Consider the following 24,713-nt stretch of genomic DNA (forward strand, 5'->3'; position numbering starts at 1 on the left):
ATTAGCATTCACTCCAAAGGAAGAGCTAAACAGCAAATTCAAATTCCCACAAAGATTACCAGAAATCTTTTTCTGGATGCCATCTCAAAATCTAGCTTCCAAATGAAAAATATCCAGTTGTCTAACAGCAAATTTACTTTTTGAAAATACACTAAACTCTGTCCATAATTACTGACAGCTTGGATTAGAAAGGTTTTCAATTAACTTTCATCGACAGGAGCAAAGACATGAATCCCAAACTGATAAATGCCTCAACCCACCTAAAGCTGTATTTGATAAAATTCAGCAATTTTCAGCGTGCCTTTTCACTAAAATCTTTATCAGCTTTAGTTTTCATTATCTGCATGAAGCTTCAGTGAATACATAAGTTAAACATAACCTGGACTTTTGAACACAAAAGTTATCATTCAGGTTGCAAAGGTTACACTATGATTGTATCTATCTCAATAATTCTGTGGAGATTACAATTTGCAATTGTATGAGTGCAGCTCTGACCAAACTGATATTATAAATGCAAAATTTTTCCTGACAGAAAATATATTGTACAGTGATTTCATATTGACTGCCACTGAGATATAAAAGCAGAATTTCCACTAAATGGGATTCAGAAAATGAGATCATAAAATTCTTCGACAATTCCTTACAGCAGTATGTTGTACAGCCAACTATAAAGGAGGCTATCATGGACCAGGCAATGTATTCCTGTAAGGTAGCAGGATAGGCAAGATGAAGTGGTTAAAGGTGGTACATGGGATACTTGCCTTTATTAGTCAGGACATAATGTTTAAGAGCCAGGAGGTGATGCTGGAACTATGCAAAACGTTGGTCAGGTCACAACAAGAGTACAGTGTGCAGTTCTGGAGTCCACCTTATAGACGGTTGCACTGGAAAGGGTGCAAGGGAGATTTACCAGGATGTTGCCTTGGCTGGAGAGTTTCAGTTATAAAGAAAGATTGCACAGACTTTACTTGAACCAACTGGGAATGATGGTGGAGGGGGAATGACATATGATTGAGATGTATAAAATTATGACAGGTATGGACAGGAATAAACTTTTCCCCTTGGCAGAGGCATCAATGAACAGCAGTACAAAGCAGGCAATAAGATATAAACACAGCATGTAAGAAATAATCATGTTTGACTTTAATCTACATCCAAGATTAGAACAATCAGACTGGCAAATGGGATTTAGAAAATGAGATCATAAAGAGCCTCTTAGACAACTCCTTACAGCAGTATGTCTTACAGTCAACTATAAAGGAAGCTATTGTAGACCTGGTAATGTATTATGAGATAGGTCTAATTGATAACCTCATGGCGAAGCAGCCTCTATAAATGATGGTGTACATAACACAGAATTTCAGAGTCTGTTTGGAAGGAGCCAGTCATGTTTTGTATAAAGGTAACCACAAGGGTATGACGACAGACGGCTGAAGTGAATTGGGAAACATGGTGAAAAGCTTATTCCGAAAAAGTGCAGTGGCAGATGTTCAATGAGATATTTGTTGAGCTTAGAAAGTATCTATTCCAGTAAGAGAGAAAGGAATTTTTTTTTTGAGAAGGACATATCATCTACTGCTGAAAAGAAGTGCAAAGCTAGTTTAAAAAAATTGATACAGCCACCCTACAAATATGGAAAGATTTTGGACAGGCTTTTAAAACCAGCAAACAAGCTTGATGGGCTGAAGGGGCCTCTTCTGAATTATGGATTCGATGAATTCTGCTGCTAGGAACTAGCCTCCTGTCTTCCTGCCATCTGTCCACCATCTACAAGGCTCTGCTCTTACCTCAAGAGGACGAGAGCAGCAGAACTATCGGAACACCATCCCCTATAATTTCCCCTCCCTTCCACACACCATCCTGATTTCAAACTCGATCACCATCCCTGCACTGCAGCAGATTCACGAGGTCCCACTCCAGCAGCACTGTCCCTATAAAAGCAGAATTTCCACTAAATGGGATTCAGAAAATGAGATCATAAAATTCTTCGACAATTCCTTACAGCAGTATGTTGTACAGCCAACTATAAAGGAGGCTATCATGGACCAGGCAATGTATTCCTGTAAGGTAGCAGGATAGGCAAGATGAAGTGGTTAAAGGTGGTACATGGGATACTTGCCTTTATTAGTCAGGACATAATGTTTAAGAGCCAGCACTTCAGGAATCAAGCTCCCCATTACCTTCACAAAAATAATAAATGCTGGCCCTGGTAACTGCTTCATTAACAAACAGAACTGGTTTTCTCTGCTGCCAGGTGAGTTGTCAGCAGTGCATTCCAAAAAGTATGTGGAGAAAACAAAAAATTGATATTTGTGTCCCGTAGTTATTTTCCCCTGAATTTTCGGGGCAACCCCTCATTGGGCCCAGTAAAATTGACTCGATGGGAGGAGTAAGTGGCTGTTAATTCATAGACCCCAGAAAATTCACGTCAAAAATCCAACCCTATCAAACCAAAAGATGCTTGGTCAGAGTTTGCTCCACCAGTTAATAATTGAGGGTTTTCTTACAATACTTGCTAAAACTTTAACCCGCTGTCATTAACGGTCAGTTCTGACCCAGTTCTTTGTTAATTCGATTGCAGAATTATTAGATGAAGTAGAGTGTCTATTGACATCACCCGGGACACAGCACCCCTTACTCAGCACCGAGATTCGACAACGTTTCAGAATTGTGGATGGGGAAACTTTGAGATTTGCTAACACTAAAATGGCGAAGGCCAAAAAGAAAGACTCTTATTTGCACTGTGCAGTAAAGTTACATCAAATATGCAAAACAAAACAAGGCCATTCAGCCCAATAGGTCTATACTGGTGTTTGTATCCCATTCAAGGTTCCTCCCGCTATTCTTGAGCTAATATACCAGCAAAACCTGCTCAACCAGTTGCCCCTTTAGGTGAATCCATATCAATGCTCTCGACCGGTGCCTGTGATCATGTGCTCCATATTCCAACCACTCTCCAGATAAAGAGCTTGCTCCAGCATTCCTAATTTGTATTTGAAGGATGTTAACATTTGAAGACAAAAGAGGGAAAAGATTCTGGGCCACAGGTGCTCACCTTGGTCTAATCGACAAGGGTCAGATAGAATGCATTTGAACAACCTTCTCTGAGAATCATCGAGCGCTGCAGGACTGGAATAGAGATAGGCTTCATCTCGAACATGGGAAGGCCACATATAATAATCCAGTGGCCATCTTATTCAATCTGCAGTCAACTGTGCAGCTCACATGAGCAGAAAGTCACTGACTCCGCTGTTATCTCATGGCGTTCAAAGGTCTGGCTGCCATATTTAAATAGCACCTGGATGGGCATTCACTCCCTGCAAGCCAACAGCATCATGCTGTCTGTCTGAGAGGAGGATCTTCAACTGAGAGTCCCTCCCAACCTGCCTTGGATCCTGGAACTGAAAGTCATGACCTTGCATCCTCCCTTCAGTCACCTCTGCTCTTCCCTCCATCATGCTCAACTCTCCCTCTATCACCATTGCCCTGCTTTGTGTGACCTTTCAGCCATCCATCTTCACCCTTTCACAAGTGTCAATAAATCGAGAACTTCATCATTCACATCAAGCTGCTCCAACATCACCTTCAACTCTCTCCCGAGAAGTCTTTGTCTGCTCTTGTCTACCCTTGACTTTCCCAGCTTCAATCTGTGCTGACTTCTCTACTGACATGTTTGAGCTGCCTCTGGCAGAGACTAACCTTCCCTCTGCTGTTCAGCTCCCTCCTTCAGTCACTAACAATCTTTCTCAGAATTGTCATAACCTTCCCTGACAGTCACTCCGCAATCCCCCTGAACAATCACCAGCCTTCACAAGGCCATAAAGGTGGCCATTTGCCCAACTGAGATTGCTCCACTATTTAATGAGGTAATGGCTGATTTCATCTTTTTAAATGCATTCAAAGTATGAAGGTGTCGCTGGCTGGACCAACATTTATTGCCCATCCCTAATTACTCAGAGGGCAGTTAAGAGTCAACCATATGGCTGTGGGGCTGGAAACACATGTAGGCCAGACCAGGGAAAGATGGCACTTTCCTTCCCTAAAAGGACATTAATGAGCCAGATGGGTTTTTCTGACAATCAGCAATGGATTCATGGTCAGGATTAGGCTCTTCATTCCAGATTTTCTTTTCCAACCGAAGGCAAATTCCACCATGTGTGTGGCAAGATTTGAACCCAGGATTCGAACATTACTTGGGTTTCTGGATTAACAGTTCAGTGAAACATCATCATGAGACCCCCCCCCCCGATAATTCACAGCTCCATTTCCTGCCTTCCCCTATAACCCTCAATTTCCGTACTGATTTAAACTCAATCTCAGCCGTGAATACACTTAATGCCCCAGCCTTGACAGCCCTCGGTGGTATCACAGTCTACAGTTTCACTGTCCTCTGAGGGACAAAATACTTCCTCATCTCGGTTTTAAATGGGAGATCCCTCACTCGGAGACAATACCCTCTGGTCCTTGGCCCTCCCACAAAGGGTAAAAATAATGACTGCAGATGCTGAAAACCAAATACTGGATTAGTGGTGCTGGAAGAGCACAGCAGTTCAGGTAACATCCAACGAGCAGCGAAATCGACGTTTCGGGCAAAAGCCCTTCATCAGGAATAAAGGCAGTGAGCCTGAAGCTTGGAGAGACAAGCTAGAGGAGGGTGGGGGTGGGGAGAGAGTAGCACAGAGTACAATGGGTGAGTGGGGGAGGGGATGAAGGTGATAGGTCAAGGAGGAGAGGGTGGAGTGGATAGGTGGAAAAGAAGATAGGCAGGTCGGACAAGTCCGGACAAGTCATGGGGACAGTTACTGAGCTGGAAGTTTGAAACTAGGATGAGGTGGGGGAAGGGGAAATGAGAACAATCTCTCCACACATATCCTGTCAGGTCCCTCAAGAGTCTCATACATTTTAAATAGGTTATTCTTCTAGCCTCCATGAGTTTACTTTTAACCTCTCTTTATAAGAGGATTCCTGCATACCCAGTGAACCTTCACTGAAGTGCCTCCAATGTCAGTATACCTTTCCTTAGGGAAGAGGTACAAAGCTATTCACCATATTCCAGCTGTGGTCTGAGTCGTCCCTTGTATAGACTTCTCTATTTCTACATTCCATCCCCTTTGGAGAGATAAAGGCCAACATTCAATTTGCCTTCCCTATTATCTATTGAATTTGGATGCGAGCTTTCTTCTTCACAAGGACTCCAATAAGGAGGTCGAAGGGTGAACTTACAGAGGTTTATAATATAATGAGGGGCATAGATAAGGTGTATAACAAGAATCTTTTCCCTAGTGTGGGTGGATGAGTTCAAAACAAGGGGGCATATTTTTAAGCAGAGGAGAAATATTAAAAAGGGACCTCTTTTTCACACAGAGGGCAGTTTGTGTGTAGAATAAATTGCTAGAGGAAGTTACAACATTTAAAAGACATTTGGACAGGTACATGATAGGCAAGGTTTGGAGAGATATGGGCCAAATGCAGGCAAGAGAGACTAGTTTAATGTGGGAAACTTGGTTGGCGTTGACAAGTTGGACCAAAGGGTCTGTGTGCATGCTATATGACTCTATGATTCCCAAATCCCTTTATACTGCAGATTTGTACATTCCTCCTCCATTTAAATAACATTCAGCTCCTTTAGACTTCCTGTCAAAGTTCTTAACCTCACATTTTCCCTCGTCATCCTCACGACTTGACTTGCAAACTATTTTTGAGACAACCAAAAATCGGCTTTAGTATATTCACTTACCTCAAAATCATTCACATAAATTGTAAATAATTGTTGGTCCAGTATTGATCTCAGCTACTGGTTCCCCTTCATCTATCCTGCCTGTTACCTCCTCAATGAACTACAATACACCTGGCAGGTATGATTTCCCCTTTATGAAGCCAAGCAGACTGCTTAAGGTTAGACATTTCTAAATGTGCTACTATGACATCCTTTCTAATTAAGCCTAACACTTTCCTAATGATTTATATCAAGCAAACCACCCAACAGTTGTCTGTTTTTTTTTGTTTCCCTTTTTTTGGATAAAATGTGTTACAATAGTAATTTTTCTATCCTCCGAGACTTTTCCAGAGTGTGGGCATTTCTAGAAGATTACTATCAGTGCATCCACAATCTCTGGAGCTACTTCCTCTATAATCCTATTATCCAGCCCACCAACTTCAGGAACCTATCGGCCTTTAGCCCCTTTAACTTCCAACAGAGTAGTCGTACTGGGGAAAATTATTGTATTTATTTCTTCCCCGACCTTTGCCCCTTGATTTAATATTTTTGGAGTGTTATTAACATCCTCTACTGTGGAGACCGATGTAAAGTATTTACTTAAGCCCACTGTCATTTTCTGGTTCTCCACTATTATTCCTCTGACTCATTCCCATGAGGCCTTTGTTCACTTTTTCATGCTCACTAATTTTCTTCCTTCCATCCATGCACCAATTTCCTCGGAGAACTGTGACTGAAACTTAATGTCTTCTGCCCCCTCCGGTTCAAAGCAGCCTTTCCTCACACCAAGATCCCTGGGAAGGTTACCACACCTGCTACTGCACATTACCCTCGACCAGTTATTAATCTGAAGAGATGGGTTTCTCACTTGGTATTCTGTCGTCACAAAAGTACAATTTAATCTTGCGATTAAATTGTTGTCAATGTTGTTATGACCAGACCCTGGACTAGGTTCCCCAAATGATGTTGGTTCCAGATGATATTGTAAATTGTTCAACTTCTTGGTGAGGGAGTACTGCTCCTTTATTTATTGGCTCCTTCAGTTTGTCCAGACAATGGTCAGTTAGAAAGAATCTCTGCCCTGCAGATACCCTTCTCTCAGACACAATGAGTTTGTGTTTTAGGAGGAGGCAATTTAACCAGGCTTTCTCCAGGTAACAAAGACGACAGTGTTTTTAACTTGCTGAATGCAAAAGGAGCTGGCAATGCTGGAATGAACAAAGTCCAAAGAAAGATAAAAAGTTAAAAGATACATGGATCAGGCTCTGAATCATTGGTGAAATATTGATAATGGAACAGTTGATTTCAGGAGTCTTAACCCTGTAGCTTGATGAGATAGTTTTGTTTTTTGGAGGAGGAGGACTGGGTAACGAGGGAAGGAGGGAAAGTGAGTGAGTTAGCGAGAGTGAGCCTGTTATCACTTCCTGCTTGAAGTCTGTCTGACCTTCCATGGCTTTAGAGTCAGTCATTGTTACTGGCTGAAGCAGTCCTCTTTTATAAACCACAATCTGGAATTAAAAGTTAAAATGTCCATAGCACCTCAGGATTCTGATTCGTCACAATGGCAACATGCCAACGTGTTAACTATACATTGTGTTGCCACTTGGTACTGGGAAACATGATCCCAGTATAATCTGCCACACGCTTACTGCCCAACTTTCATCCTGCTGTCAGGAAGCTGCCATTTCACCTCTCACACCACAACATATTGATGCCCATAATATTTTCTCCTCCTCAGATCTTCCCCAAAGTACTTTTTTTGGGTTGTGGGGGGGGGGGGGGGGGGGGGGAATGGAATCATTTACACTTGGGAGAAACTTGATGAGCATTAGGCGAGGAGAAAGTGAGGACTGCAGATGCTGGAGAGCAGAGCTGAAAAATGTGTTGCTGGAAAAGCGCAGCAGGTCAGGCAGCATCAAAGGAACAGGAGAATTCCTGAAGAAGGGCTTATGCCCAAAACGTCGATTCTCCTGCTCCTTGGATGCTGCCCGACCTGCTGAGCATTAGGTGAGACCATGACCAGTTATGCCATCACGAATGTCACATTGAAACAGCATGCTGGCCTCCTGACCTCCGTGTGAACAATAGCTGGTGCGTGTATGAGACAAAAACGTTGTGGATGGCAATGGTGCCGCATTCCAGCAAAAGTCTATGGCTGTACCAGATAGGACAGAAAGGAGACCGGAACTTTGCTCAATGAAATTCCCTCAAACCTTACAAGTGGTTTGTGTTCCTGACATTTACAACTTGGAAAGACATTTCTAGCCTTAAACTGTCTAGAAAGATTGTTTTTAGATCCTCAAAAAATTCTTAAAGTAATTTAACTGGGAAATAAAAAATCTCCCAGGCAAAAATAAATCTTCCTTACTGTCTGTGTGGCCCAATTCCCAATGGATTCTGCTGCCAATTTGATCCAATGGTAAAATGTGGGTTGTTGATGGAATTCTCTCACACTCTTCCCAAACTGCTCTGCTTCAATACATGAGTTTGTACAAGGCTTTAACTACTAATTGCATTGGTCATGGCTGTGTCTGATGTTACTTAATGAAAATTAAACCCTCCATTAACAATATAGCAGAAGCCTTCTAAAAGTAGTTTGAAAGCAAGTAAAAATATAATTCTGAAAGTGCAATTAGCCCTCAAACAAAAACATGAACATAATCGTATATAAAAGATGCACTGTCTTTCATGCTAACTTTACTTAATCAACAAAAATTTCCCAAACAGCACCCTTCAAACTCACAACCATTAACATCTGGAATGATAAGCCACTCACCATCCTAACTTGAAAATATATTGCTGTTCTTTCAGTGTCACTTGGTCAAATAAACCTGAAACTCCCTGCCTAACAGCTATATGAATGTCCCTACAGCACACGAACTGCAGCGCCTGGAGGAGACAATGTCCCAACACATTCTCAAAGGCAATGAGGCAATGTGAATCTATCTTTAAATCCTGGAGCAGCCTGTGATACCCACATTCCATTCAAAAGAAAGTAACAATTCAGTATCTCAACTGGTTGGCCACAGTATTAATTTACAATTACAGTTTTACAAGTTGCAATGTCTCTGGATATCAGAGTGAGTGATTGAGTCAATAGTTTTTCACTAAAGCTGCTCGATATAATATAATCGATACAGCCATATATCAATCAGACAGTTAGCTAGAGTTGCCAGCCCCCTTGATGAAAATGTTTCACATCCATTAACCCTGGCCGGTTCAACTGGCAAGTTTCTGCCTGAGCCAAATGTTGACCCAATTGACTTTACTTCTTATTCACTGGAGGGAACTTCAATTAAAGGAGCAGGTTCCCAAAGTGCAGGTTGATTATACTAAACAACAACAGACACTGCTTTCAGATTCCAGCTCATGCCCAATCCATTGACAGTTTCAGAATGACAGCAAGTTATCTTTCTCACAATTCTTCTGTATCGCACAACTACATCCAAAATTCAAATATGTCATTGATTACAAATGCCTTACAGTTTTAAAAATATCAGTGTCGTTTCACTAAGTTTCACAAAGTACATTACAAATCCCTTACAAAATTCATGTTTAATGCACACTCCATTCTAATTACTAACTTTAATGCAATTTGAAGCACATTAAAAAAAGCATAATGGCTTAGAAAGATTGGGATTCATTTTTAGGTGAATGATACTTACTACTGTGCGCAGTCAATGAGCTGGTACTCATTTGACCTTTCAAAACAAGCCTTTATACCTTCATCATCCCACAGTGCTTTCGCATGATCGAAGAACTCCTACAAAACAGAAAGAAATCTTCAGTTAATAAACCGATTTCAAGACCAGACCTCGTGGCATTAGAGATGATAAATTAGTTTAGATTGGGCTCTTGTGGCACAGTGTCCCTACCTCTGGACTAGAAAGTTTGCGTTCAATGTCATGTGCCATAACATCTCTGAACAGGTGAATGAAAAACATAGGGACTCTTGTGGTGCACTGGTGGTGATCTTGACTCTGAGCCAAGAGGAGAAAGTGAGGACTGCAGATGCTGGAGATCAGAGCTGAAAAATGTGTTGCTGGAAAAGCGCAGCAGGTCAGGCAGCATCAAAGAAGCGGGAGGAGAAGAAGGGCTTATGCCCGAAACGTCGATTCTCCTGCTCCTTTGATGCTGCCTGATCTGCTGCGCTTTTCCAGCAACACATTTTTCAGCTCTGAGCCAAGAGGCCTGGGTTCAAGTCCCACCTGTCTCAGAGAGATGTGCTGTATCACATCTGAACAAGATGACTAAAGTGGTGTTTTAGCAAAGGTAGGTGGGCTCTAATGGCACACAGAGTCATCTGAATCCAAGCCCCATCTTTCCCAGAAATGTGAAATAGCACATTTGAACCGACTGACTAAAAGCCAGGTAGAAAAGGTGGAAATGTAAGCTGTGAAGAAGCAGCAAAGAAGCTGTAAAGAGATATTGATAGATTGGGTCAGTAGACAAAAAGATGGCAGATGCAGTATAATGCGAGGAAATGTAAAATCATCTATTTTGGTAACTGGAAAGTAGATTTTTAAATAAAGTAATAGTTTATACTCAGAGAGGACTGGCTGTGAATCACGGCAAGTTAACCATTCAGGCCCTTGTCAATTATCAAAGCAAACGATATACAGGGATTAGAGCACAAGTGTAAAGAAGCAATTGCTTCAATGATGTAAGGCTTTGAATAGACCAAACCTGAAGTACTGTGTGCACTTTTGGTGTTCTCTGAACAGGATGCATTGCCTTAGGAGTGGTGTAATGAAGGTTGGTTTGACTTCTGGGATAAGAAGTATCCCCTCTGTGCAATGGGAAGTTGAGTGAACCTACATTCTCTTACGCTTAGAAGGATAGCAGGTGAGCACATGTAAATTGTTAACGGGCTTGAGAGAGGTATTAGGCGAAAGTGAGGACTGCAGATGCTGGAGATCAGAGTCCAGATTAGAGTGGTGCTGGAAAAGCACAGCGGGTCAGGCAGTATAAAAGGGGCAGGAAAATCAATATTTCGGGCAAAGGCCCTTCATCAATTCCTGCTCCTCGGATGCTGCCTGACCTTCTGTGCTTTTCCAGCACCACACTAATCTGGACTCCTTGAGAGAAATATTGACAAGCTTTTTCACCTGACTGGGAAACCTACAAGTAGGGGGTCAAAGCTCAGGGATAAAGAGTCAGCCATCATGCCGGAGTGGAGGAGAATTCCTTCACTCAGAGGGTGGTAGGGCATTGGTATTCTCACCAGGGAATCAAGGGATAAGAGGCTAAGATGGAGAGTTGTACTGTCGACAAGTTTCGGTCATGACCTTGTGATGGAACCTAATCCAGGAACCACATGGCTAACTCTTGCTCCAATTTCACATAGTTTTTTAAAAAAAAGTCAAAGCAAGCTGTTACAATTTGTGCACTGGTGAAGTTTATATTTCTATTCCCTCTGCAGACACACACATCTACGCTTAGCAGCTTCATGTGACCTTACGCAGACTGATCAGAATTTATTTTCATATAGATAAATCATTTACATTAAAAGGAATGAAAGCAATCTGTACAGTAAAACTATGGATCCACGAAACAAAGGATAAGTAGTTAAAGGCTGACCACATCAAAAAAAAATTACCAATGCTCTCACTCCTGTAATATTTAGAAAATTCAGAAGGCAGACTTTCTAGGTTCAAATAGACATCTATTGTTTAACAGAACAGTATAGTCCTTTCATATCCTGGAATTGCTGTTGAAAGAACAGCCCTTTTAACAAAAGGAAGGCAAAAGAAATGATCAGAAATATCAACATGAATGGCTCAAGTTCTTTTGCTCTCCCATTTCTTCACTAATTATGTGCAAAGCACTTTGTTGAGAAGTTAGGGACAAGTTACTGTGGTTAAAAGGTTGTGACATTTCAGTTTGAAGTTCCTGCCAAAGTTAACACCCAGCAGATGGGTAAGGCTCTTTCTCAAATCAGGAACAGTGCTAGCATTGACACACATAAAGGAATGAGTTTTATTGTTGCTGAGTCACTCCTCGTTCTTCCTGAAGATGGTGAAGGGTCCTCTGTTGACCCCTCTCCCACTGGCCATTTACACACAAATCCAACGAGGCCTAACAATTCGCACATGGGCCAGGAACACAAAGCAGGATAATTCCCAGCTCCACAAAGCTGATCTGCGGAGAAGTGCCACAGACATTCAGATTGTTAGCTCAGCGTGGTTTAATGTCAGCCGAGTGAAATAGCAATTGCGTGAGTGCTTTTTAAACACTGCAGATCTGGATAACATCCAAGCTTGGACTGACAAGTGGCAAGTAACATTCACGTCACACAAATGCCAGACAATGACCATCACCAACAACAGACACTCTAACCACTGCCCCTTAACAATCAATGGTATTACCATCACTGAATTGCTCACTGTCAATATCCGTGGGGTTACCATTAACCAGAAACTCGACAGGACTCGCCACATAAATACAGTGGCTATAACAGCAGGTCAGAGACTAGGGATACTGCGGCGAAAAATTCACCTTCTGACACCCCAAAGTCTATCCACCATCCACAAGGCACAAGTCAGGATTGTGAGGGAATACTCTCCACTTGCTTGGAAGGGTGCAGCTCCAATAACACTCAAGAAGCTTGACACCATCCAGAACAAAGCAACCCGCTTGATTTGCACCTCATCTACAAACATTCAATCCCTCCACCACCGGCGCTCAGTAGCAGCAGTGTGTACTATCAACAAGATACACTGCGGAAATTCACCAAAGGTCCTCAGACAGCACCTTCCAAACCCACGACCACTTTCATCATGAAGAACAAGGGCAGCAGGTACTTGGGAACACCACCATCCTGCAAGTTCCCCTCCAAGCCATTCACTGTCCTGACTTGGAAATATACCACCGTTCCTTCTTAGTTGTTGGGTCAAAATCCTGGAATTCCTTCCCTGCCACTATTGTGGGCCAACCCACTGCAAATGGACTGTAGCAATTCAAGAAGGCAGCTCACCACCACCTTCTCAAGGGCAAATAGAGATGGGCTATCAATGTTGGCCAGCCAGCCACACCCAAGTCCCACAAATGAATTAAAAAATAAGTAGGCTTCCTTCCCCAAGTATTTAAAGGGGAGAATATTTCAATGCCTCAACAGTTCAAATGAGTCTATTCAGTTTTCATGCACGTTTATGTTAACTTTTAACAACCCGAAAGGGCCCTTGACCTCTCCCAGAGATGTTCCAGGATCACAATAGAATGGAAGCTGTCCTAAAGGGTGCTTGACCTTACCACAGAGCCAGGAGCTCCTGGCTTCCTGCTGCTGGGTTTAAGGTATACAGTGTGTTTTGGCACACTGAAAATAAACCTTGGATTAGCTGGAGTCTGCTGCATTTCTGCACATCCCTCACTGAATGAGAGATTTGCAAATTAAACCCCCCCCCCACCCCACACATACTCAGAAACAGCAAGGGGATAGAGCCAGATTTGTCTCCCCATCACTGTTTTCACCAACACGTTGGTGCTCTCTATATTGTGAAAATTCAAGGCCGTGTGGACAGGTTCACAGTGCTCAGAGGCATCACTACTAAATCCAATCCACTGCACACTTGCAGGGCCCACATTCCATACAGGGCCCACCATGAACACTAGGAATGAAATCTTTGGCCACCTTTCCCCCGACTCTCTAACCTACGGATGCTCAAGTTGCTTGTGAAAGTTGCTTCACCTGAACTGTACCAACTGCAGTTTTTCTTGTAAGCTGGGGTGCAATTTTAGCAAATCAGGGTCCCATCTCTGCAACGAGATCATGAGAGGTCCTCACTCTGCCGCAGCACACAGACCAATCAGCAAGCATAGCAAGATCCAGTCACACACTGACCTACTGTGGCAGTGAGTGTGTCAAAATGGAATTAACAGGTATCACCCTTAGGTTCCAAATTTAGTAAAAAAAGCTAAATATAATTCAAAGTGAATGCACTGAATATTAACAATCTTAAATAAAGAAGGTGGAGGACAGAGGAGGGTGGAACAGGAGAGAAACCAGCACAAAAAAAAGGGAAAAGGGAAGTAGTTAGGGAACAAACAGGAAGGATTCTGATGAAGAAATACAGAGATAAAAGGAAACAGAGATTATAAAGAACACGTTTCAATTTAGACCACCCTAACAAGGGCGTGGTAAAGACTTCACCCCAGCTCCTCTATTACGACAGCAACTACATTTCAAAAATAATCAATTGATGGGAAAGCCTTTTGAAAGATGCCATGGTTATGGAAGATGCTACATAAATGCGAGTGAGTTTTATTTTCCTTTCATAAGTTTGATAGGGCAGTAATCAGGCATTGAGTAGGGGAAGGAAGAAAGCACAAAAGAAATGTGTTTTAAATCCCTAAGTTCAGAGAATTTTGTTTGTTAAGGTACCTAACTCTTGGGCTCAACATTCAAGTCACTAATATTGCTTCGTGCAAAGCTGCTGTAAGTTTCAATGATTTCTCATGGCCAGAGACTAATTTTACCCAGAGATTCACCATTGGCAGTGAGTGCAATCTAGGAGTGTTATGCTATTACTACTGTAACCAGATCAACAGTTTATTTTAATGAACATATTTTCAATCAAATTGCTGATCAATGCCAGTTAAATGTCAGTTGAGTGATTAAAATCCTTGGAGATCTGTCCTCTTGGTACCTTAAGGCTAGATTAATGATGGCACTCTGCAGTTTTCCCATTGTGGTGCTTGTTTGCAATGGTTAATATCTTTACTGCATGACAAGCCCCGGGGAGCAAGTGACCCAAACTGGTCACAGTTTTATTCTAAGTTCTGGGGCTGTGCCAATCACTGAACCTAATAACTAGTAACCCAGTAATGAGGCAGAATGTGTGTCACGGTGAGTCAACATACAAACTACAAACAAAACAACCATAGTCAGCAGCAGAATTTACACATGGCCCTAAAAATATATTTTCCTACAATTCATTGCTTCATCAGCCCGTCATTTACTACACTCTGGGGGACTACTCATATCATTATTGTGGCCCTCGAGATGCAGAAGGTTTGTAATCAGGTACACACTGGACGTAAGACACATCATGTTATGGCCCAGTTGACTCCCAGAAGACGTGTGAACTGAAAAGTATTAATCACCCCCTTGTGGGCTCCTGCTCTAACTATATCATTCCCAGTTCACAAAGGTCATGTAATCACAAAGTGTGTTGTCCCACATCCCCGATACAGCTGAGTGCCTTTTCCAAAACTATCTATGCTGGTGACACAGCCTTCTCCTCACCAACACGCTCAATATCCTGGACAATGGAGGAATCCCAACATATCAGTGCAAAGGACAAGGATGAAGTTTCTGGAACCATCTTCGGCCAGAAGTGCTGAGTGCATGATGTATCTCATCATCTTTCAGAAGCCACAGATGTCAGTCTTCAACCAACTCAATTCACTTTAATGATATCATGAAACAGCTGAGGACACAGGATACTACAAAGGCTGTGGGCCCAGACAACCTTCTGGTAATTCTACTGAAGACTGGTGCTCTAGAACTAGCTATGACTAAAGCCAAGCTATTCAAATGCAGCTACAACACTGGCATTTACCTGGCAATGTGGAAAACTAGCCAGGTATGTGCAAGGCAGGACAAATCCAACTCAATTACTGTAATCACAGTCCACTCTTGATCATCAGCAAAAAGTGTCAACCGTGCTATCAAGCAGCATGAGCTCAATAGTAATCTGCTCACTGATACCCCGTTCAGCCAGGGCTACTCAGCTTCTGCCTTGATCCAAACATGCACAAAAAGAACTGAACTCAAAGATCACCTTTGACATCAAGGAACCCAAGCAAAATTGGAGTCGATGGGAATCAAATGATAAGCTGTCCACTGGTCTGTTATATGGTCAGAGATGGGGATGTTCACTAACAACTACACAATATTTAGTACCATTCACAACTCCTACATGTAGCAAGACCTGGACACTTTTCAGCCATGGGTCGACAAGTGGCAGACAACATTCACAGTATCACAGCACAGTTACAGTGCTGGGGAAAGTTGTTCAGCGCCAAATATCTGCAGCAGCTCAACGAATGAGCCATTCACCTAGTGCAATTACCCAGCTCTTTCTCTGTAACCCAATACATTCTTCCTTTTCAGATAACAATCTAGCAGTCTTTTAAATGCACATATGCACCGTCACAAATGATCAAGCAATGACAATCTTCAACAGGAGAGAATCTAATCATTTCTTCTTGACGTGCAATGGTATTACCACCACTGAATCCCTCACTAACAGTGCACATAAATACTGTGGCACAACAGCAGGTCAAGAGGCTGAGAATTCAGCTTAAATAACTCCCCTCTTTTCTCCCCAATGCCTCTCCATCTACAAAGCCTAAATCTTGACTCAACTAAAAACTAATCTCTAGTTACTAAGAAACTTGATCTTGTGAAGATGATCACTAATGGCACTTGGCTAATGAACATTATGGATAGCACAGTGGTTAGCACTGCTGCCTCACAGCACCAGGGGCCCAGGTTCAATTCCCACCTCGGGCAACCGACTGTTTGCATATTCTCCCCGCGTCTGCATGGGTTTCCGCCAAGTGCTCCAGTTTCCTCCCACAATCCAAAGATGTACAGGTCAGGTGAATTGGCCATGCTAAATTGTCCCATAGAGCACCTAAGCTAAGGGAATGGGTCTGGTTGGGTTACTCTTTGGAGGGTTGGTGTGGACTTGTTGGGCCGAAGGGCCTGTTTCCATACTGTAAGGAATCTAATATTAAAAAAATTCAGAACTGTATGTATACTGGCTATAACACTTGAACAATTTTACAATTTTAATTTTACAATTAAAAATACCAAACCCAGACTGAAAGAACTGCAGATACTGTAAATCTGTAGTTTTACTAAAAACAGAAATTGCTGGAACAGCTCAACTGGCCTGGCAACACCTGTGGTGAGAGATCAGAGCTTTGGGTTGAGTGACCCTTTCTCAGCACTGAGAACGTTGCTAAGTCTATTACACCAACCAGAAGCAAATCACCCTCAATCTGAATGGACTGTCTAAGAGAAGAATAATATGCACATATTACACTGAAATCTTTTTTAAAAAGTCAGTTTAGGAATATATGCTGCATATTAAAGCTATGACAGGTCATGAAATACACCTCTTCTTTATAAAGTAAAAAAAGCTCATGGAATTAGTAAAAAAGAAATGGAGCTATTGTTGGGTCCTTATTAACCAAAAAAAGGATCATGTTCAAGGATGACATTCTCAAACACTTTGAAGGCACCAATGGATTATTTTCTCTACACATCAAGCATAATATTATAAACCTATTCTTTATTCAGATTTATTACATACAGTGCACATTGGCTTGGTTTGTCTTGTACCTTACCTTTCTCTCATCCACATCAGTATCTCAGGATAAAGAAACCACAGTCATGTAATCAGGAGTTGAGTGACTGTTGAAAGGCAGGTCAGGAGAAAGTATAATCAAAGATCTGAGAACAGTGTTAGGAAAGGCACTGGGTTATTGCATACTGTCTTCGAGTTCGTTGACTACCATTTGCCAATATAACCTTGAAACCTCAGTTTTTCTCAGAAAACAAATACATTAGGAATTGTGACAGGAACAGGCCATTGGCTCCAACCAAATTGTGTTGGTAGTCCCCTTCCCATTTCCCTTCTCCCTTTGATCCTTTTCCTTCACCATCTTAAACTTAAGTGATAGTGAGCAAATTTGAGGAGGGGTCAGATTTTTAGTTGGTAATGGGTTGAAGAGTTATGGGGAGAAGGCAGGAAAATGGGGAAGAGCAACATATCAGCCATGATTGATTGGAAGAGCAGACTCAATGGCCTAATTCTGCACTTGTATCTTATCAACTTAAAGATGATGAAATTTCTGCATCAACAGCTAATTTCTGAACAGAACTATATTGTGAAGAGGTTTGCCTTACAGAATCTCAAATTCTATTTGATGTTACCTCTTTATTCTGTAAATATGCAAATTTGGTAACAATCCCGTGAGGTGGCTTAAAATGGATTTAAATTTTCTTCCATTTAAAACCCTTGCTATATTAGTTTAGTTTACATGAGATGTTTTCAAAAATCCTCAGGCAATCAGACTGTCTGGAGGTACAAGAAATGAACACTGTGTTATCTTGTTGATGTATCAGTCATGCCTTCTTGATTATTCGATCTACTCTTAGGGCAATGTCATTTATGAATGGTCACTCAGTGCGCCTTTCTGATTTTTCTCAGATACAAGAAGAGTTGATGTTTAATTGAGGTTGGGATAAGCACTGAAGGGGAGAGACTCGATTTTACAAACACATGTGGGAATAAACCAACCAGCCTGCAGGTTTGCTAACAATGACTTTTTGTTTTCCTCAGCTCCAGCTGCATACGTTCACCTCAAACAAACAAACACTGCAGAAAGACACACCAAGAAATACCCACGGTGCTAAGCACCCGAGGGGCCTCCTTTACCATGGTACACTACCACCTGAATGTTTTTGCAGCCAACAATATCCGAAGAAACTGATCAAAAACGTGGTTTACGGGGACATGTCCCTGCCGAATACCACTCTCAGTGTTTCTTAGCCGGCTGCTTTCTGTGGTTAACGTGCCTCGAGAGAGTTCACCCCTTCAAAACATGCAACTTAATTGCAGAGGTTTAGAATTACAATTAAAATTAGAATCCCTATAGTATGGAAACAGGCTCTTCGGCCTAACAAGTCCAAACCAACCCTCCAAACAGTAACCCACCCAGACCATTTCCCCACCCTATATTTACCCCTGACTAATAACCTATATTATGGGCAATTTAGCATGGCCAATTCACCTCTTTTGGGTCAAGGGAGGAAACCGGAGCACCCGGAGGACACCCACGGAGATAATGGGAGAAAGTACAAACTCCACACAGAGTGTTGCCCGAGGCTGGAATCAAACCCGGGTCCCTGTTGCTGTGAGGCAGCAGTGCTAACCACTGAGCTGCCCCGTGTTGTTGGACAACTAGTTAAGAACCAGGGAACACCATTAGCTTTGACATTAACTCTTCCAATTTCACTAATCCTACACCACAACATGAAAAATAACTAGCATATTATACTGCGGTCCATCAATTTCTCAATAATTTTGCATAAATACAGGTAACACAAGTTTTCATCCTTTTAAACAATTCACCTATCAATTTTCTTTATTTTTGTAAGACAGTGTCTTTATCACCCTTTAGCCGCTGGTGTAGACATTAGAAACTTAGAGAAAGCTTTCAAGTAGTCTGAAATATTTTCAAACACAGGACAAGCACAGGCAGTATTTATGGAGTCGAGAACAGCCCCTTAACATGGTAAAAGGCCCAGGGTGCTTTTCAGGTGTGCAATCAAAAAAAAATGTGGCACCAACCCATATCAGGGGATACTAATACAGAAGCTGGGTCAATGAGACCCGTCTATGGTGGGGGGGGTCTGTGTGGGGAAAATAGAGAGTGTGTTTTGGGGGAGGGGGTTGCTTAATACTTAGACAAATGAAGGCACACTATCATTGTTGAAGAAACTTAAATCAGGGATGTGCAAGACGCCAGAACTGAAGTGGTACAGTGACAGGGAAGGTGGGGTCATGGAGAGATTTGCATACAATGATGAAAATTGTAAAAAAGTGAGGTGCCGTTCAATTAGAAATCAGCAATGACAGAGGCGAACAGGACTCAATGAGAGTTACAAACCAGACAAGCAGTACCTTTTAAGAGCTCAAGTCAGAAGACTATCCCATTAAACCAAAGCAAAACTCGGAGTGTGCTGGAAATCTGAAATAAGGACAAGAAAACACTGGAGCAACTCAGCAGGTCTGATGGCAACTTTGGAGAGAAAGCAGAGCTAATGTTTCAAGTTCAATACGACTCTCCTTCAGAAATCAACAATGTCCCATTACTACAAATATTAAGCTTGGAAATATTTCTGTTATGGCGAGGAAGAACAGAAGTTGGAACTTTGTACCTTTTTCTCTGTCTAGTTTGTATCAGTTGAATCCATCGTGGGATATATAAATGGACAGTATGTTTCCTCAGTGTCTAACTTTCCTCAATATTTAGCTACACCATGTTTGAAAACACCACCTTTTCAAGGGCACCTACGGATGGAAAATAAATGCTGGGCCAGCCATGAACATCCACTTCCCACGATTGAACAAAGTGGTTGAGTGAGCTTCTGTGTTTCCATGGAGTTATAGAGCCATAAAGCACAGAAACAGACCATTCAGTCCAACCTTTCCATGCCGAGCACAATCCCAACATCTGCCTGCTCCGAGCCCATCTCCCTCCAGACCTTTCCTATTCATGTTCTTATCCAAATGTCTTTTAAACGTTGTAACTGTGCCTATATCCACAACTTTCTCAGGAGTCTCATTCCACGCACAAACTACTCTCTGTGTAAACAATTTGCTTTTCATTTCTATCTTTTTAAAAAAAATCTCTCTCCTCTCACCTTAAAAATATGCCCTCTAGCCTTGACGTCCTCCCATTCTAGGGAAAGGACAACTACCATTTACTTTAACTGTAACTCTCTTTATTTTATAAACTTCCATCAGGTCACTTCTCAATCTCCTGATGCTGCAGTGAAAGACATTCTAGCTGATCCATACTTTCTTTATAACTCAAACCTTCCATTTACGGCAACATCCTGGTAAATCTCTTCAACCCTCTCCAGCTTAATAATATCCTTCCTATGACTGGGCGGCCAGAAACACCTTGCAGAAATATACATATCATCTATCAAGATGGGTGAGGTGCCCGAGGACTGGGGGGCTGGCTAATACTGTACCTTTGTTTAAGAAAGGTTGTAAGGACTGACTTCTATTGTTGGTAAATTGTTGTATGTGATTATAAAAGGTAGGATTTATGGACATTTAGAGAGGCAAGAATTGATTAGGGCGAGTCAGCAATGCTTTTTGCACACAAAACAGTCTCTCACAAACAACCAATTGGAGTTTTTTGAGGAAGTTACGAAGATGATTGATGATGCAGAGCAGCAGACATTTTTATTTGCATTTTAATAAAGCCTTCGACGGGGTTCCACATGGTAGACTAATTAGTAAAGTTAGGTCACATGGAACTCAGGTTGAGCTTGCCAGTTGGAATCTTAGTTGGTTTAACGGCAGAGACAGAGAGTAATGGTGGAGGGCTGCACAGGACTGGGAGGCCTGGGACCAGCAGCGTTCCACAGGGATTGGTTCTAGGTCCTCTTCTGTTTGTCATTTATATATAAACAGTTTGGTTGAAAATATAGAAGACACTGTCAGTAAGTTTGCAACGACACCAAAATTGGCATATAGATAGTGAAGAAGGTTTTCGAAGATTACTAAGTGATCTTGGTCAAATGGGTCAATGGCCTGAAAAATGGCAGATGGAATTCAAATCTGGATAAATGCGAAGCATTGCATTTTGATACAACAAACAGAGTAGGACTTACACAATTAATAGTTGGGCCTTGGGTAGTATTGTAGAACAGAGGGACCTAGGAATGTAGATACATAATTCTTTGCTTGCATCACACATTGCCAGGGTGGTTAAAAAAGGTGCTTCGAACACTTGCCTTCATTGATGAGTCTTTTGAGTACAGGAGTTGGGACGTTTTTTGGAAGGTTGGGCAGGACATCGGTGAGGCCTCTCCCGGAATACAGTGTTCAGTTCTAAAACACAGCACATTGATATGGTAATTGATTTGATCGAATCTGAAGATTTTCATTCTAACTGCCCCCCAGGGTCTGTGCAATCTGTGATGTATCACAAAATGAGGGAGAAGGCTATTGTGATACAGGAATAAGGTGTTATGGAGCTATTAGAAAACTTGCACATCAACCAGGCCATTTGATATCTTATAGCAACCAGAACCAAAGCAGGCACATAACAATTCAAAAATTCTGTGATGTGATCCATTACTGCATCACTGAGCAGTTTATCCAATACAGCACTGCCATGATGCTTTTTGTTTTAAATCTGAAGCTTGCACCAAGAGGATCACTTAACTGAACTCTAGCCTCAGAGCTCACAACCAGCTACCTATTAAATATGTTTGTCCATTGTGCAGCATGTTAATGATCACACTTTCCTCAGAAAAGCATTCTGGTCAAAAATAGAAACAACATTACAAAACAAATCTGAAGCATAAACTATAAAAGTAATGATTCAAGCGAATAAGACAGACAGCACTGGATACCACAGTTAATGACAACAGGCACTTACAATAAAATTCAAACCCAATCCAAACCTTGCGTTTATTTCTGAAGCTCTCTTGCTGACTAAATTAACATTTGATACAGAGAATAAACTTACTAGGGCCCAATCCCATGTTTCTTTGCTTCCTTCACCACAGAAAATGTGTTTTTCTCACAAGGGAGCAATGTCAGGAAGGAGTGTGGTGTTACCATTAGATACAACTTCATCCAAGGGAGGGGAGAGTGAAGAGGAATCTGGAGGTGGTGGTGGTAGTAGTAAACACTCATTCCCTATTCATTTCCACATTTTTACCAAAACACACACATTCCCTCAACAACCAATTAGCATTTGCTTCATTAGTGCAGACTCATTCCTCTGGGGCAAGATAATACAGGCAGTATGCATTCAAAGAGAAAATTTAAAAGACATTCTGTTGAACACTTGGTTAAATATGCCAATCAGTAAACTGGCCAACATTGAAAGACATTATAGACAAAATTATAGGGTGGGCATGGTGGTTCAATGGTTAGCACTGCTGCCTCAGAACACTGGGGACCCTGGTTCAATTCCAGCCTTGGGTGACCATTTCCGTGCTGTACACCTTTATGACTCTACGTTAACCCCTTCCTTACAAGTTGATACAATACTCTTGCTTGGAACACCCTTGGTTGAGATCAACCGATTCAGTAGAGAGCCGGATTAATTCTGATATATTCTGAAAATATATTTAGGAATGTACAACTAAGGCTGGTCCCCATTGTATGAATATTTTTTCAAAGCAAGTTCTGGTCAGCAAGGTTCAGTTACTTATTGCTTTATTCAGCTGTGACTTTGCGTGGGTGGTTGGAGGTGGGGGTGCAAAAGTGGCTATGAAGATGTCTAATCTTTACAAAGCCAATGTAGTACTTCATGTTGCCTATGTTGAGAAAAACAAGCTCAGCAAAGACTAGCAATGGATCTTTGTTCTTATCTGCTCTGTACGACAGTGCACAGTATATTAATCACCACAACAATGTGGGAACTTAAAACACTTCACAAAAGTGATTAAAAATACTTTTTTGCAGAATACTCCAGTATTTGGGACTCCAAGTTGAAATAACCATATACTGTGCCTCCAGTTAGCAATACACCTGAAGAATTAGCAAGATACAGGGACAAAGCATTGCAACCCATCCTTCAATTGTATCAATGTCTAGTTTACTGGTCAGTATGCACTCTTACAATAGATTTTAACTCATCGTTGACATCTCTTTACCAGTTTGGGTTTGGGGAAACGTGTAGATATCAGGAGATACGAGAGCCTCCAAATTTGGGAAGGGTCAGGCGTCCCACTGGTCAGGCCCTATCCAATTCTAGTTAGGCAGCCTCTGCCTAGTCAGGAGATGGCTGCTGATCCATTTCAATGGAGTCTCTGGTTAACAAATAACCCACTGCACCAGGTAAACAAATAAACCAATAAGAATGAAGGAAGATGCGAGCTCTGTGATTGGAACATTAGGACCATGGGAATGGGAAGGCAATTAGCTTCCTACTGTCTGGTAATTTACGCAAGACTGCATTGATCAACATGGAACCCGACAGGCTGAACACCCACAGCTTCCTAACAAGAGACCTTCAAGGGCCTTAAGTGACAGACTCACTGTCTCTGAGACAGGAGGCCTGGGTTCAAGTTCCAGTTGCACTGGAGGTGTGTGCTTATAAATCTCTGAACAGGTGGGTTCAGGTTACTCGACCCGAAACGTTAACTCTGATTTCTCTCCACAGACGCTGCCAGACCCGCTGAGCTTTTCCAGTAATTTCTATTTTTGTCTCAGATTTACAGCATCTGCAATTCTTTTGGATTTTTAAAATTTACAGAGGAGATGATTGCTGGTTACAATAATTCGTTGGAGAGATGGGTGGAACATAACCTCAAATTATTCTCGGAGCAGAATAAAGTCAACTCCAAATCTCTGAGCACCTTGGAAAATCTGCTCGTCGTGGGAGAGCTGGATATCAAAGCCATAGCGCAGGCAATAAACAAAGTAATGGATTCACATGCCATGGGCAAAACTGCTGGTGCTGATGGGAAACCACTCAGAGACCAAGCTCAGGAAAGCCAGCTCTCCTGCAGCATTTGCACCAATTTCTTTACCTCTCTTGGCAAGACTGAGTAATTCCCCAGGATGTGTAATGGGAAGCTTGCTGCACTGTACAGGAACAAGGCGAATCACAGCCAAATTCCAGTGTGGCTTCAGAACTGGAAGATTGTCTCAGTCCAGTAGCTGCAATGGGAATACCATGAACAAAGAAGACCATTAGTAATTGTCTCCATCAATCTTACCAAGACTCCAAGCAGGTCAGGTGAATTGGCCATGCTAAATTGCCCGTAGTGTTAGGTAAGGGGTAAATGTAGGGGTATGGGTGGGTTGTGCTTCGGTGGGGCGGTGTGGACTTGTTGGGCCGAAGGGCCTGTTTCCACACTGTAAGTAATCTAATCGAATCTAATCACTGTCACTTTGGTAGTGATGCCTGCAGTACATCATCATGCCCATTTTGTATTGAACGTCCCACAAGTGCAATAATAAATGATTGGAACCATTCTGATCTGGGAAACTGTAGGTACATACACAGACACAGACTATAGTTTGACTTGGTTTTAAACAGCTGAGATACGAACAACAGTGACCAAAGGAAACTTCCTTTTAAGATCTTCCTCTTTTCAGTCTGCAAGTCCTTCATCTTGGTTAAGCACCTATTCCTTGGCAATCTGGCTAAGATCGGAAATTCAAAGGGATGGAGAGCCATAAACACAAGCACAGGCCCGATTATACTCCATATCACA

At 42.0% G+C, this 24,713-nt stretch overlaps 1 protein-coding gene across 2 annotated transcripts in view; it reads right to left on the reverse strand.

Annotated features, from left to right (window-relative positions):
• Positions 1–24,713, reverse strand: part of LOC140476911 (guanine nucleotide-binding protein G(s) subunit alpha-like) — a 287,271-nt gene that overhangs the window by 82,065 nt on the left and 180,493 nt on the right. For both annotated transcript variants that reach the window (XM_072569833.1, XM_072569834.1), the window contains exon 5: positions 9,382–9,479. In XM_072569833.1, the coding sequence (XP_072425934.1) occupies positions 9,382–9,479 (98 nt within the window). The remainder of the gene's footprint in view (positions 1–9,381; positions 9,480–24,713) is intronic.

This window comes from Chiloscyllium punctatum, chromosome 5, assembly GCF_047496795.1.
Source record: "Chiloscyllium punctatum isolate Juve2018m chromosome 5, sChiPun1.3, whole genome shotgun sequence".
In the NCBI taxonomy this organism is placed as follows: domain Eukaryota; kingdom Metazoa; phylum Chordata; class Chondrichthyes; order Orectolobiformes; family Hemiscylliidae; genus Chiloscyllium; species Chiloscyllium punctatum.